Source organism: Bos javanicus, chromosome 3 (assembly GCF_032452875.1).
Source record: "Bos javanicus breed banteng chromosome 3, ARS-OSU_banteng_1.0, whole genome shotgun sequence".
In the NCBI taxonomy this organism is placed as follows: Eukaryota; Metazoa; Chordata; class Mammalia; order Artiodactyla; family Bovidae; genus Bos; species Bos javanicus.
In genome coordinates, this window is record NC_083870.1 from 87799076 (window position 1) to 87812768 (window position 13693).

General features: G+C 44.7%; 1 protein-coding gene and 1 long non-coding RNA gene across 3 annotated transcripts in view; one reads left to right on the forward strand and one right to left on the reverse strand.

The window, feature by feature from the left end:
• The window catches only part of OMA1 (OMA1 zinc metallopeptidase), a 100206-nt gene extending 89485 nt beyond the window's left edge, over positions 1-10721 (forward strand). Inside the window, exon 9 of one of the 2 annotated variants that reach the window (XM_061411792.1) lies at positions 9665-10054. In XM_061411792.1, coding sequence (XP_061267776.1) covers positions 9665-9682 — 18 coding nt within the window. In that variant the 3' untranslated portion in view covers positions 9683-10054. Of the gene's footprint in view, positions 1-9664 lie in introns of both variants that reach the window. The other variant, XM_061411793.1, reaches the window with a different exon arrangement.
• On the reverse strand, positions 8232-10788 carry LOC133244519 (uncharacterized). The gene is made up of 3 exons (XR_009735436.1): positions 10715-10788; positions 8959-9112; positions 8232-8503 (listed from the first exon to the last, which is right to left on the reverse strand). It is a non-coding gene; the product is annotated as an uncharacterized LOC133244519 (long non-coding RNA).
• Positions 10789-13693: the final 2905 nt, after the last annotated feature.

Consider the following 13693-nt stretch of genomic DNA (forward strand, 5'->3'; position numbering starts at 1 on the left):
CTTAAATCTTGAAGAAGGGCAGACCACCATACAAATAGTTTCATTTACATAGATTAGGGGAACAATATCCATACTGGTTTGTCAAGTAGGTTCTGGGCCAAGAGGCGGAACCGACTTGGAGACAGAGTTTTGGGGTAAAGGCATAGTACATTAGCATAGCTTAAGACAAACATTTCCATAAGAAAAAGGCATTGGTTATCTCTAGACTCGAGAATAGCTAACTTCAGGCGAAACCGGGTGTCATTATGGCAACACAATATTTTAAGAGAAACCTCCCTTTAAATTTGTATAGAGAAGGAAAAAATATTGCTAGTTTGTTTCCTCTTGCCGCTTAAGAGAGATAAAAATGTCTGACACTTGCAGGCTATTTCCTCTATTTGGAGACCCCTGGCCTTCCTGCCTGTTACCCTCTCATTCCCCCTTTTCTTTTAGGAGAATTATGTTGCCTAGGGAAAAGGGGCGTCGTTTTCATTCCATAACTACTTCCGAGCTGACAAGGGGCGTTGTCCCTAAATTGGTGAGGCAACATATTCTCCTAATCCTCATATTGAGGATATCTGATCCAGGGGCCCCAAATAGTAGCTGGAGGTAGCTACAGTAGTAGCAGGAGTTTGAGCAACCATTTGTAACTTAAAAGCTTTCATGCGGCTAGAAACAAATCCAGTTATACAATTACAGATGCAGGGAGCAAACAGCAAGAACAAAACAACCAGAATTATCGTAATTAAGATAGTTGTCCACCATGGGGAATTAGTTAACGTTTTCCAAAGTGAAGCAATTGAGGCTTCAGGAGTGTCCATGGCCCTAATCATCTTGTTCATGTGGTTAGTAAAATGAGTAACATTCGTGCTCATATCAGGTATATATGTACAGCATTGGGTATGAATAATGGCACAAGTTCCTCCTTGTGCAGCTGTCAGAATGTCTAGAGCCAATCTGTTTTGTAAAACCACCTTTCTAATTTGTGCTTGTTCAGCATTAAGAGCTGAAATAGCCTTTTGAGAATCTTGTAATGCCTGTTGAGTAAAATTAGTCAAAGCATCCACTCGTAACATAACATCTGTAGTTCCCAAAGAGGGAACAAACGCTGCAGCCAAATAATCATACCAATAAAATACAGACCTTGCCCACCGAGTTCTAAAGTGGGGTAAATTAGCAGGCTTTTCTGGAAGCTCTGAAAATATAAAGCCATGAGTAAAGGCTAGACCCAGGGTGCATCTCCCTATCCAACCAGGGGGAAGCCATGCCCATAGGTAAGAGCCACATATCCAATAAGTTCCGTTTGGAGCAAGCCAGCGCGACTGAGATATCCAGTCCCAATTCGTGCCTGGCCAGACAAAGGGAGAACCTGAACTGGGATTGGAAAACACGGGAATGATTACATTGCATGTTTCCCGAGACAAATATCCCATTTGTTTCCAATCATTGTAATTAAGTTGTTGGCTAACTTTTGGGGACGGCTCTGTTTGTTCCCAGCATATAGAGGCAGTAGATATTAAACGTCCTCTTTCAGGAGTTAGCCATGTAACCTCATCCCATATTTGATAAACGTCAGGTAAAAAGCCATTAGATCTAGACCTATTTACCTTATATGTAGCAAAATAGTCATTGAACCGAGACAATGTATAATCAAAATTAAAAGTCACATTATGTCCATAGTTAGAGTACAAAGTGTTGCACCAGTCCATTTTAGGGTTGGTAGATGTCATCAGATGACGAAGAGGCATCGCATGTGATTGTTGTCGAAGGTATTCACAGACTTGGAGAAAGTCTTTTCCTTGAAGTGGGGATGTCTACCACGGGAAGCCTTCCACTGACGAAGAGGGGAGCGCTCCGCAGACCCAGCAGTTAGACCGATTGTGGAATGCAGCATAGGAGTGAGCCCAGGACAGGAAGACATTGTCTTGAGGATCCAACGGCAGACTCAGGATATTTGGAGTCAGCAGAAGTAAGCTCACATAGGTTATCAGGCCCATCCGCTGCCCTTTGCTTAACTCTAGAGCTCGGGTCAGGGCCACAAGCTCCGCTAACTGAGCACTAGTTTCCTGGGGGAGAGATTTTGCTTCTAAAACCTGTTCAGCAGTCACCACGGCGTAACCTGCTTTACGCTTTTCATCCTGAACAAAAGAACTGCCATCTGTAAATATTTCCATGTCAGGATTGTCTAATGGGGTATCCTTTAGATCCTCCCGAGCTGCATAGTTTAAAGTTAGGAATTGAGAACAATCGTGATCAGGTGTTTCATTTTCCTTCTCAGGAAGGAAAGTGGCAGGATTTAAATTTCCACAAACTTTAAGCTTAGTTACTGGTCCTTCTAACAACAATGACTGATACTTAAGAAGCCTACTGTCTGTCATCCAAATATTAACCTTAGAATTTAAGATTCCACTCACATCATGAGAAGTCAGTACAGTAAGGTTTCGTCCATTAATTATTTTTAAAGCTTCAGGTGCTAATAAAGCCGCTGCCCCAATTACTCTTAGGCAGTGGGGCCACCCACGTGCAACTACATCTAATTCTCTGCTTAGATAAGCAATAGGTTGTTGGTGAGGCCCTCGGGGTTGTGTCAAAACTCCCAATGCCACACCTTTTCTTTCAGTGACAAACAAATTAAATTCTGACCCTGTGGGCAAGCTCAGAGCTGGAGCTTGCAGGAGAGCAGTCTGAAGAACCTTAAAAGCCTTTTGAGTTTCTGGAGACCAAACCAGTTTGTCAGTTTGGGCCTGCTGAGTTTCAGCTATAAGTTTATATAAAGGCCGGGCAAGTTCTCCATAACCCGGAATCCAAATGCGACAGTAACCTGTGATTCCCAAAAATCCTCTCAATTGTCTTAAAGTCATAGGTAGGGGGTGATTTAGTATAGGTTTAATTCTCTCAGGGCCTATGGCCCTAGTCCCTTCTGATATGATTAGGCCCAGATATCTAACCGATTGTTGACAAAGCTGAGCCTTTTCTCTTGATGCCTTGTAACCACAGCCTGCCAGAAAGTTTAAGAAATCTTCTGAGGCTCGCGAACAAGCTTCTTCTGTCTCAGCACAGAGCAAAATATCATCTACATATTGTAACACCACTGCTTCAGAGCTATTAAAGTTTTGTAAATCCCGTGACAAACTTTGTCCGAATAAGTGAGGACTGTCACGAAATCCCTGGGGCAAAACTGTCCAGGTTAACTGAGAAGCTGGCTGCGTAGGGTCTTCAAAGGCAAATAGGAATTGACTTTCTTCCGCCAAAGGCACTGAATAGAAGGCATCCTTTAAATCAATTACTGAGAAATATTTGGCCCGTTCAGGAATTTCAGACAATAGAGTATAAGGATTAGGCACCACGGGGTGTAAAGGAACTACAGCCTCATTTATTATTCGTAAATCTTGAACTAGTCTCCATTTACCATTTGATTTCTTTATACCCAAAATAGGAGTGTTGCAAGGACTGTTACAGGGAATTAATAGTCCCTGTTCCTTTAAATTTTCGATGATGGGTTTTAACCCTTCTTTAACTTCAGGTTTCAGTGGATACTGCTTCTTATGTGGAAATACGTGTGGGTCTTTGAGCTTAACAACTACAGGAATAGCATTTTGTGCTCGACCCACAGATTTTCCATCAGCCCATACTCTAGGATTTACATTTTGTTCAACTAAAGGGAGAGAAAGGGAGGGCTCCATATTCATGAAAACAGAGGCATGGACCTTGCTCAGTATATCCCTTCCCAAAAGGGGTGAGGGAGATTCTGGCACAATCAGAAACTCGTGTGAAAACAGCACAGAATCCCAGTTGCAAGATAAAGAATAACTGAAATAATACCTTTTGGCTTGTCCAGACAGTCCCATTACGGAAGCGGATCGGGAAGAAAGTGGGCCAGGGGCTTCAGTAAGCACAGAATAAGTTGCCCCAGTATCTAAAAGGAAATCGACGGATTGGCCCCCCACAACTATTAATACCCGGGGTTCCTCAGGTGTAATTAGGACGGGAGCTTGTGTGGGGACCCCCGGGCACCTTCAGTCCTGATTGTCTTGAGAGTCCGACCCCGGAGACCTACGCCTCTGGGGACAGTCTCTCTTCCAGTGTGGTCCTTTGCAGACCGGACATGGAGCCGGGGGCGGCTTAGATGCCTGAGGGCAATCCCGCTTGAGGTGCCCCTCCTTCCCACAGCAGTAGCAAGCCCATCCCTTTTCACCTGGGCCCCTCTGGGCATTTTTCTCAGGCTGTTTAAGAACGTTTTTCATAGCCATGGCGAAGGCTTCCGCCTTTTCCTTTGTCTTTTTTTGCCTTTCTTTCTTTTCCTCATATTCCCTACCATAATAGACTGTCTGAGCCAGTTGTAACAGAGTATCTAAAGACTGATTTGGTCCATACGCCTGTTTTAATAGCTTACGGCGGATATCTGGAGCCGACTGAGTGAGAAATCTATCCTTTAAGATCACTTTTCCCTCTTCACTTTCGGGATCAATCTCAGTGAATCTGCGAAGGCCTTCTCTCAGTCTATCTAGGAATTTACCAGGAGCTTCTTTCTCTTCCTGTTCTATATCTGCCAATTTGCCATAGTTTAAAGGCTTAGAACGCGCCTGCCTAAGTCCTTCAAGAATGCATCTAACAAAATGACTCTGATCCCATCTTCCTTTAGCTGTGTTGTAGTCCCAGTCTGGTTCTATAGTTGGGACCGCCTGATTCCCAGTGGGGAGGGCCGCTATCTCGTTCTCCCTCTTCCCTACTGATTCATTACCAAGCCACTCATCTCCATAAGCAACCGCTTTTCCCAAAACTCGAGTCTTTGACTCAGGAGTCAGCGTTTGTCCCAAGATATACATCACATCCTTCCAAGTGAGATCATAAAGCAAAGTAACACCTTTAAAAGCTCTGATATATTTTTCTGGGTCCTCTAAATAGTCTCCCAGATCCTCCTTGATTCTTTGTATTTCTTGATAAAAAAAGGCTTATTAACTCTCATGGACTGATTATTTCTCCCGGTGGGTGTTTCATAAAGAGGCAACAGCTTGTGTGGCTGTTCCTCAGTCTCTCTGGCTGCTCTGCGCATATGATCCCAGGGATAGATTGGAGAAACCTGTTTTTCCTCTTCTCTTTGTCTCCTGTCCTCCATCTCATCGCTTACTTCGATGGTCTGAGTTTCTACTGAAACCAGAGTAGTCTGAGGTCGTACTGAGACAGGAGTTGTTTGGACCTCCATGTGGGCAGTTTGAATCCCAGTTTGGAGTCCCAGGTACGGGGGCAAAGGAAGAGGATAGGGAGGAGCTGAAGGTTTCACACCCAAATCTATACCCTTAGGACATAAGTCTGGCATATTTCGCAGAGAGAAAAAGGGCAACACATATGCTACTTCTACCCATTTCCCTTGTTCCTTACAGAACCGGTCTAATTGTAGAACAGTATTATACTTAAGAGACCCTCCAACTGGCCACCGTTCGCCGTCCTCCAATGGATACCGTGGCCATGCAGTATCACATAGGAAGACCAGGTGTGTCTTCTTTAAGCCCTGGGGATCAAATCTATCCCAGTTTTTCAGGATACAGTTCAAAGGAGTGAGGCTGGAATTGTTAGCTCCCATCTGTAAGAGAGAAAAAAGCGACCAGCGCCATTTTTTCTACCGGAGGCGTCCCTCCCTGCTCTAGATGGGGGTGTAGACAGACGTTACACCAAAAGCTTTTCCTTCCTGGTCGGACTTAGTCTGTCCCTTACCGACGCAGGGGCCGTACTCGTCCCTCCCGGTTCTACCACCGAGACGGGGTGGGGATGTACCAGGGGTAGACTTGATAGCATCCCTACTTGACGTCCAGCTCTTCACCCTTAACCTTGCTTGCCTCTGATGTCACCCGGGGTGAATCAGAGTAACCTCCCGGAATGCCTCCCAAGCTAAGACCATTGTGGGAAACATTCGTCACCTGAGTGCCTGTGCACGACCCTGAGTATTTCCTGACCACAATAAGACCGACGTGAACATAAAACTGAGATGTTCTTTCCAAGCATCACCACACCAGTATAACAGCCTCCTCTGATCCACTAAGAGCCGGCATTACCAAAGGAAAAAAAACCCATCGCAGTCCCAATCTGAGTAACCTTTAACCTCAGAGATGTTCTGGGAGCTAGAGCTCCATCTAGCTTCCGAACTTTCGATTCCTAGCGAGGCTAGACACTTTCTTGACTACCAATCCAAGTTTGGGACCTAAGCCACAGTACACGGTAACAGTATAGATCACAAGTCCCTTGAAAGTCTATGATCCGATAGATTAGGTTAGTACTTCTAATTCCCAAGGAGTTATGAAATGGTCAAAGAGACCGAAAAGTTTGACCGAGAAAGGAGAGTTCGGTCCACACGCTTTGCCCATTTCTGGTCGGTTCCCGAAGAAGACATTGGGTGCCTCTTGGCATTGGCAGGTCGGTATAACGCCCCGACAGGTTTCTGCCATGAGCCGTATGAGATCACCGTGGAACCGCAGAGCAGGGCTCCTTACTTGTTTCACGCAGGGCATGCCATTCATTCACACAAGCACACGGTAGAGTTAGTAAAGCATAGCAGAAAACGTGTTCGCTAAGAGAACAAAGAACTAAAGCTCCAAGCATCCTTACCTTGTCCTGAAGGATCCCGGACGAGCCCCCAAGATGAAAGGTTGTTGTTGAATCACGCGAATACACCGGGATTCTTGGCCCCCGGAGGAGAAGAATTCAATCCGGGGCCAGAGACGAGGCTTGATCGCTCAGAGCTTTTGTGTAGTAAAGTTTTATTAAAGTATAAAGGAGATAGAGAAAGCTTCTGACATAGGCATCAGAAGGGGGCAGAAAGAGTACCCCCTGCTAGTCTTTAGCTGGATGTTATATAGTCACTAGCAGTCTGTTAATGAAAGAAAGGAATGTCTTAAAATTCAGAATGGCACCAGGCCCCTCACCCATAAGATGCATTTTGGGATAAATGGTTTATCCTGGGCCATAAAATGATTAACTTGAATCTTGAAGAAGGGCAGACCACCATACAAATAGTTTCATTTACATAGATTAGGGGAACAATATCCATACTGGTTTGTCAAGTAGGTTCTGGGCCAAGAGGCGGAACCGACTTGGAGACAGAGTTTTGGGGTAAAGGCATAGTACATTAGCATAGCTTAAGACAAACATTTCCATAAGAAAAAGGCATTGGTTATCTCTAGACTCGAGAATAGCTAACTTCAGGCGAAACCGGGTGTCATTATGGCAACACAATATTTTAAGAGAAACCTCCCTTTAAATTTGTATAGAGAAGGAAAAAATATTGCTAGTTTGTTTCCTCCTGCCGCTTAAGAGAGATAAAAATGTCTGACACTTGCAGGCTATTTCCTCTATTTGGAGACCCCTGGCCTTCCTGCCTGTTACCCTCTCAGTACTTTGGCCACTTGATGTGAAGAACTGACTCATTGAAAAGACCCTGATGCTGGGAAGGATTGAAGGCAGGAGGAGAAGGGCATGACAGAGGATAAGATGGTTGGATGGCATGACCAACTCGGTGGACATGAGTTTGAGCAAGCTTTGGGAGTTGGTGATGGACAGGGAAGCCTGGTGTGCTGCAGTCCATGGGGTCACAAAGAGTTGGACATGACTGAGCAACTGAACTGAACTGAACTATGTGCCTAGCCTTCTGCTGAACCCTGATGTCTGTGTCAGCCATGAAGAGTTCCCCAAATTTAAAATGTTAACTATTATTCATTATTTTTAAAAAATCATCCAACTCCTCTCTCCTTCCAACCCCACCAAGGGAATAAAAAAAGGACCCCATTTATCTATTTTGAAATAAATTGACCTCTTATCTGGGAAAGTAGAAGAAATGGCTCCAACAGACAGAGTTTCCAGCAAGACAAATCCCCCAATGGCCTCTCTCTGCCACCGCTCAATAATGGTGTTTGCTATAAATCAGAGAGCTTCTTTATCAAGTGCCTTGGAAGCTCTTGGGACTGATTTAGCCCTAGAGTGAGATTAATCACAAATGCTGCTTTAGAAAGAGTGATGGGTGTGAATAAGAAGGGTCAATGGAGACCATTTCGATTCACCCTGATTGCTATAGCTAGGGTTTGCAGAACTAGGGCTCTAAGTTTTAGCAGTTCTGTTTGAGAAAAATTGTTCCATCCAAGAATGTTGGATGAGGAACCTAATGTTTTTTAAATCACCTACTATGTGTGCCAGATGCTATGTTTACATCACCTCTTTTAATCCTCATAACAGCTCCATGAAATAGGTCTGGTTACCCTCATTTTTGAGACCTAGAGCAAGGTACAAAGGTCTTTGCACAAGTGACCAAGTGGCAGAGAAAAGAATAAAAACAGGTCTGTTTGACTCCAAAATCTTACCTTGAAGACTCTTGGAACCTTGACTGTAGGTCCCTGGCAGTAGAGCTCTATGTGGTCACCAGACAAAAATGACTTCCTGCGGCTGCTGGCCCCAGTGATGAAGTCTGAAACAGTCCTCTAGGGACCCAGCTTTCATGGCACTGTTCTGTGATGACCTTCTGAAACATCTCAATTTGTTTCTAAGATAGAGAATGAATGAACAAATGAATAAATAAGTAGGAATCTGCCTGTTCTCTGCTCATGCACAGTATGGCAGCCACAGAGGTTGTGGACCCATTCAGCACCCCATTCCAGAGAACCTGCTGTGTGGAGCTTAGCTGACTGATGCCCCAGCTGCCACACCTTCAGATCCAGTGTGACATTTCATCTGGATGGCTTCCAGCCAGTGACTGGACACAGCAGCAGTGCTAGAGCTGGACGGGGCCATTCTGGCCTCCCAGTGGGTACCTATAATGGACAACCTTTGCTTGAGGACTCCCTGTTGGCCTAGCTGAGACTTGCTTAGAGCCACGCTAGTCAGAAATCTTCCTGACTCAGTCCTCCTTCCTTCCCACTCTCCTTTCCTGTGTCAGACCTGCATTGTGGTCTGAAGGCTGTCCCTGCCTACTCCTCCTCCCCTACCCACATCACTCACCTGTGTCTCTCCAATTCATCTCTTTACATCTGATCCCATCTTGGTGTCTGCTTATTGGAAGTCTCTAGTAGACAGAGTGACTCTATTTCCCCATTGCAAATGTTTATCACCAGGAACACAGATCAATACTGTGATATTGACATGCAATGGAATGCTACAGAGCAGTGAAAATGAATGAAGTAGAGATAAAGGCCTCAATATAGATACATCTCAAAAGTACAGTATTGAGCAAAAACAACCAAAAAAGTTGCAGAGTGATACATACAGGATGTGACATTTATATAAAGTTTTAAAACATGTAGAACCAAGCAATACATCATTTGTAGATATGTGCATACATAATAAAAGTCTAAGAACACACTAGGGAGTGATTAAGCACAAACTTCCGGATTGAAGTTGCCACTGGGGAGAGAAAGAAAGAAGAATGCAGTCAGGTTTTCTGTTTTAAGCTGAGTGGTTGGTTCATGATTGCTCTTTGTACCTGTGCCTAAAGTATTCCATGATAAAAGTAACCCATATTAAATCATACTCCACAGATTACCTTTTTTGAAAATATATTAAATGACTTGAAATCGGCTCTGCTTCAGAAAATCTTGGGTCTTTGTTATCACATGTCAGCAATTGAGTCTTAGCCTATTGTGGCTTTTCCTGCCCTGAGTAGCAATTCTTTATTTTTATGCTTGTTTCTACTCTCTTTCTCTCCCAGACCCTCACTGGACCATGAACTCTAAGAAGGAAGATTTTCATCTGCTTATTTCTGAATCCCCAGTGCTGTTGACAAGCAATATGTGCTTATTATGTTTTTACTAATCAGGAGATGGAAAATTGAGGGAAGAGAGAAGGCGGGTAGAGCAGATAGTAGAACGTAAGTAACTGTTTTGAAAGTCAGGAAAGCAGAGCCTCTGCCTTTGTCTGAGCACTGCTGTATGAGGTGATAGATCTATAGAGGAGGACCTGGGGGGCCAGGTCAGAGGGCCTGATGCCTGATTTCCTACTACTGTGACAGCCACTTTGTTAAATGCCTCATGTGTTTTATTTTCAGTCTTCACAACTTGGAGAGTTGAACATTACAATCCCTTTTTACAGATGAGAAAACTGAGGCTCAGCAAATTTGGGGTCACTCAGCTGCTAATTAGCAGAGCTAGGTTCACATGAAAGTCTTTCTGGTGTCAGGGGTCCACTGCGGTGCTCTGCCTCCAGGTTCTGTGTCTGTTTTATACAAGGCAAGTGATGTGTTTGCTATGAGGCCAACCATCCACTTATTGATGTGTTCGATCATTTCAGTCATTGATTTACCACTCCTACATTCCAGGCACCAGAATACAGTGACAAGTAGCACAGACTCTGACCCACCGCCCAGGAGCCCCCACCCCCATCCAGCAGGAACACAGAGGCATGGACAGGTACCCAGGCAGTGGGATGAAGTCCATGAGAGATGAAGGTCGGGGCAGTGGCAGCACTGAAAGTGACACATCACCCCGTGTCACGGCATCAAGGCTTTCTGGAGGAAGTAACCTCCAGAAGAGAACCAGGTGGAGCCAGGGGAAGGAAGAGAGGATGGCGTGTGGCAGGGGAGAGAGATTGTTCCTTCAAGAAAGAACTTCCCCCTCCCCGAGGCCTGAAAAAGGAAGCGCAAAGTGACAGTGCTTCGCATGAGACCACTCGAGCGTCCTCCCTTTCTTCTACTATCCAGGCTCAGAATCCAGTGCTCCACAGACTTCAGCTGGGCACCCACGTGGCTTCTGTTTACACTTACTTGATCTGTATTAGTCCAGGTCCGTAGAAGAAGCAGAAACCAGAAACAGACAGGATTAAATGTATAGGAAATCTGAAACGGGAGAGAAAGTGAAGGGGAAGTCAGGAGAGATGGGAGGAGCTACGGCGTGTGAAGTTGATGTGACCCTGAGTGAAGGACAGAGGGAAGGCAGGGGGTTGGGTGGAAATTCTTAGACAATCCTGAGTCTGGCAAAGCTGTCTGGGGGTCCTTGAACCCAAGTTGCCCGGGTGAGGAGGCCTGAGTCTCCCCTGAATGACCCTGCTGAGTGTCCCTCGCTGGGTTCTGCCTCTGGCTGGGAGCTGCCAGGAACCAGCATGGTGCAAAGACAGTGCTGGACTTCAGAGCACAGTGGCTGGGACCACTGGTCAGTTATGCTCCCTGAGGTTGGACATCTGAGAGGCACATTCTTACAGCCACCATACTGCTCTAGGTTTCTTCCTCTCCAAAATCTGGCTTCTCTCTTGGCCTCAGGTCCTGAGTTTTAATGGGGAAACATTTCTGACCAGAGGTGGCATAGGGGTACAGCTTGGAGTCATCCCCCCAGCTCAAACACTTACCAGCTGGGCACTTTAGCCAAGCTACCTAAGCCCCCAGTTTTCTCATCTGAAAATGTGGATTCCCACACTGTGTCATAGGAGCAAATGAATTAAAGCACATGGCAAGTGCTCCATAAATGTTATCCATTATAACTGTAGTGGAGCCATTTTGATTTGCAGGCTATTTCAATGCATCACCTTGACAGGACTGTATCAAATGTGAAACACCGTGTGTCCTACCACGGCCTATGTCAGATACACCCACCTCACTCTGCCCATCTTCCTGCAAAGCTTCTCCTGACCCCAGGGGTTGGTTTTAGGATCCTCCTCTGATTCTGCTTCCCTGGAGGCTTAGATGGTAAAGAATCTGCCTGCAGTGCAGGAGACCCAGGTTCGATCTCTGGGTTGGGAAGTCCCCTTGGTGAAGAGAATGGCTACCCCCTCCAGCATTCTTGCCTGGAGAATTCCAGGGACAGAGGAGCCTGGCGGGCTACAGTCCATGGAGTCACAAAGAGTTGGATATGACTCAGAGACTGACTCATAGCAACAAAGGTCTAAAGACAAGAGCTGCCTCATGTGGAGGTCTGGATCCTCCACATCCTCTCTCAGACTGTCACCTGGTCAGTGCCTTCTCAGGAGCCTGCTGGACTGAGCCCCACTCATCACATATGCTATGTACTGTATACTTTATTAGGTGACTTCATATTTCTTACTTCCTTTCATTGTCACAATTGCCTAGTAACAATAATTGGTATTATTATTTCATCTTGCAGATGAGGGAAATGAAACTCAGAGAGGTTAAATAACTTGCCTAAGACCACAGACATTCTAGGAATGTCGACATTCTAGGAATCAGTGAACTGAAATGGACTGGAATGGGTGAGTTTAACTCAGATGACCATTATATCTACTACTGCCGGCAGGAATCCCTCAGAAGAAATGGAGTAGCCATCATGGTCAACAAAAGAGTCTGAAATGCAGTACTTGGATGCAATCTCAAAAAACAGAATGATCTCTGTTCGTTTCCAAGGCAAACCATTCAATATAACAGTAATCCAAGTCTATGCCCCAACCAGTAATGCTGAAGAAGCTGAAGTTGAATGGTTCTATGAAGACCTACAAGACCTTTTATAACTAACACCCAAAAAAGATGTCCTTTACATTATAGGGGACTGGAATGCAAAAGTAGGGAGTCAAGAAGCACCTGGAGTAACAGGCAAATTTGGCCTTGGAATACAGAATGAAGCAGGGCAAAGGCTAATAGAGTTTTGCCAAGAAAATGCACTGGTCATAGCAAACACCCTCTTCCAACAACACAAGAGAATACTCTATACATAGACATCACCAGATGGTCAACACCGAAATCAGATTGATTATATTCTTTGCAGCCAAAGATGGAGAAGCTCTATACAGTCAGCAAAAACAAGACCAGGAGCTGACTGTGGCTCAGACCATGAAATCCTTATTGCCAAATTCAGACTTAAATTGAAAAAAGTAGGGAAAACCACTAGACCATTCAGGTATGACCTAAATCAAATCCCTTATGATTATACAGTGGAAGTGAGAAATAGATTTAAAGGCCTAGATCTGATAGATAGAGTGCCTGATGAACTATGGAATGAGGTTCGTGACATTGTACAGGAGACAGGGATCAAGACCATCCCCATGGAAAAGAAATGCAAAAAAGCAAAATGGCTGTCTGGGGAGGCCTTACACATAGCTGTGAAAAGAAGAGAAGTGAAAAGCAAAGGAGAAAAGGAAAGATATAAATACCTGAATGCAGAGTTCCAAAGAATAGCAAGAAGAGATAAGAAAGCCTTCTTCAGCAATCAATGCAAAGAAATAGAGGAAAACAACAGAATGGGAAAGACTAAGGATCTCTTCAAGAAAATCAGAGATACCAAAGGGACATTTCATGCAAAGATGGACTCGATAAAGGACAGAAATGCTATGGACCTAACAGAAGCAGAAGATATTAAGAAGAGGTGGCAAGAATACACAGAAGAACTGTACAAAAAAGATCTTCACGACCCAGATAATCACGATGGTGTGATCACTGACCTAGAGCCAGACATTCTGGAATGAGAAGTCAAGTGGGCCTTAGAAAGCATCACTACAAACAAAGCTAGTGGAGGTGATAGAATTCCAGTTGAGCTATTTCAAATCCTGAAAGATGATGCTGTGAAAGTGCTGCACTCAATATGCCAGCAAATTTGGAAAACTCAGCAGTGGCCACAGGACTGGAAAAGGTCAGTTTTCGTTCCAATCCCAAAGAAAGGCAATGCCAAAGAATGCTCAAACTACCGCACAATTGCACTCATCTCACACGCTAGTAAAGTAATGCTCAAAATTCTCTAAGCCAGGCTTCAGCAATATATGAACCATGAACTTCCTGATGTTCAAGCTGGTTTTAGAAAAGTTA